The sequence below is a fragment of the Cladophialophora immunda genome (genome assembly GCF_000835495.1).
Source record: "Cladophialophora immunda strain CBS 83496 unplaced genomic scaffold supercont1.202, whole genome shotgun sequence".
NCBI classification, from domain to species: domain Eukaryota; kingdom Fungi; phylum Ascomycota; class Eurotiomycetes; order Chaetothyriales; family Herpotrichiellaceae; genus Cladophialophora; species Cladophialophora immunda.
Genome location: NW_015622742.1, coordinates 1 through 2,095, shown reverse-complemented (window position 1 = coordinate 2,095; position 2,095 = coordinate 1). Strand labels below are relative to the sequence as shown.

Here is a 2,095-nt window from a genome sequence, read left to right as displayed (position 1 = left end):
GATAAAAGGATCTCACGGTCTGCAACATCTGCTGCTTCGCGCGCGCAGACCCTTCGTGGATGATCCAACCTACCAGGACCAGTAACCTTGTGCGGGGATCCCTTGCTGACACCTCAAAACGATTCGACCGCTCAATTGGGTGATACTCAGCGAGTGACGAGAGACACGTGTCATATGGGAAATCTTGCATGTGGCGGAAAAGTCGGGACTGGGCAACCGGTTAGGCACCGAACAGCGAATATCATTGGAAGGGAACGAACATCCACTTTAGAGGGCGTGTCGTAGGGACCGCAATCTTGAAGGACTTGCTGCGAGATGACACACTCGAAGTATTTCCGACCAAACCAATAGCCGACCTCGTCACGCATATCCGTTGTTCCAGATGTGAAGGACAGATTCTCTACATCTGAATCGTCGTAAATGGAAGTTCCAGCAGCGTTGGAGGAGGGTTTGGCCTCCATGGTGTCAATTTAGCTCCAAGACAAGAGTGCCTGTCAAATGCTGAATGTACATGGGACGACTAAATGAGAGTGTCAACGATAACGGCTTTGAAAGACATTTTCCTTATATATTTTGTTGTGACAGGTCCTGAAGTATGTTGTCATAACCCAGCCAATGAGCCGTTAGGGAATGGCGCTAAAATGCCGAACGGCATTTTAGCGCAGTCTCCGGAACAGAAGAGTCTCCCTTCAAAGTATGGGTCTCCACAGTGCACGCAAGTAGCCGTCTTGTTTCGCAGTGATTCTGCTTGGAATCCTTCCCGTCTCAAGCGAGTAGCGTCGCGATGCACTTTTGGAGGTGAAAAGCTGCGGCTCAAGGCCGAGCTGTTTCGGTTCAATCAGATCGACGACGTGGCCAAATCCATGGAAGTTCCTGTGGGCGTGAGCTACCATCGCGAATCACAGCTTGCGACGTGTACAGACCTATCAGCACGTCCTTATCGACAGGGGTCAAGGGTCGCTGGTCCCAGTATCGATTGAATGCATCTCTGAGGCACTTCTGCCGCTCGAGTCGATGAACTCGATGGCCACCCTTCAACTGGCCGCTCGAAGCGAGGCGACAGGATTCCTCGACGAAAGCACTGGGGGATTGTGGTCGAAGGTTGATAAGGTCGCACGGCAGTCGTCCACCATCGACCTCGGATGCTTGCGTGGTCTTGTCGATTGCCCGAATAACAGTTCGAAGATTCAGCTGGCCCTGCGCAGCGTTCACGTTCACCTATCCACTTTCGATTGGCTTCTTGCCAGTACTTGACAGGATTTCCGGTCGCCGGCATTCGTCAAGAGATCTCGATGCCTGACGCTGTAGACTGCATTGAGATTTCCTCGCGATGTTAGGTTGTGGCAGTTGAGTGGGCAGTGGACGGGATAGGCCGTATTGCAACTTTAAGCTTCTGCAAACCTAGCCAGGGTAGCTCCGTGTCCACGCTCCATAGACTATGTGCCACTCAAGGACAGCCCTGGAGAGAAATTTTGCGAAATTGCCGGCTCGACGGCAAACCCGATGACATGCTCCAACACGTCTACGGATCCACCACAAGTGCGGTGGATGTTCGGACCCCATATGATGCGCCACGTTGTCTTCCAATCCAACAGCCATTTTGGGAACTCATCACAGTTTGTCTGGCTGCGGGGGGAGATTGTCCCGGATGCTCAAAGGAGGCAGAAAATATTCCTCTTGCGATGACCTCAGGGTCACCTCTATTCAAAGATGGAACACATTCCCTTCCGTTAACGCTTGTATGCCGACACCTAAGAAGAAATTTAGACCCTCTCCAGAGATCGATGTGCAAAATAGGCAGACAGCTTTCCGACAGGAGGTTCGGACGAAAATACCCACACGTAGTGCTGTAAGAATGCGGCGATTCTCTTATCCATTGCCCTCGTCACCATCTGGACTTCATCTCCATCTTGCACATCCACTTGAGCCTCGAGCTCAACCTCGCCAACCGTATGCCCAAAATCTGTCTGGTCGAGTACGACCTTGAAGTCTGAATCTGCGATCCAAACGCGGCGAAATGTGCTGAAACTGGCAAAATGGCTCAAACCAAACAATTGAGATGAGCCGTAATCCCGACCAGTCAATGATCTGATGT

At 51.6% G+C, this 2,095-nt stretch overlaps 1 protein-coding gene across 1 annotated transcript; it reads left to right on the top strand.

Annotated features, from left to right (window-relative positions):
• Nucleotides 1–641: 641 nt before the first annotated feature.
• On the top strand, nucleotides 642–980 carry PV07_12843 (uncharacterized protein; the record flags this gene model as incomplete). The annotated part of the gene is made up of 1 exon (XM_016400413.1): nucleotides 642–980. One exon carries the CDS (start codon nucleotides 642–644, stop codon nucleotides 978–980), a length of 339 nt encoding a protein of 112 aa, XP_016241941.1.
• Nucleotides 981–2,095: the final 1,115 nt, after the last annotated feature.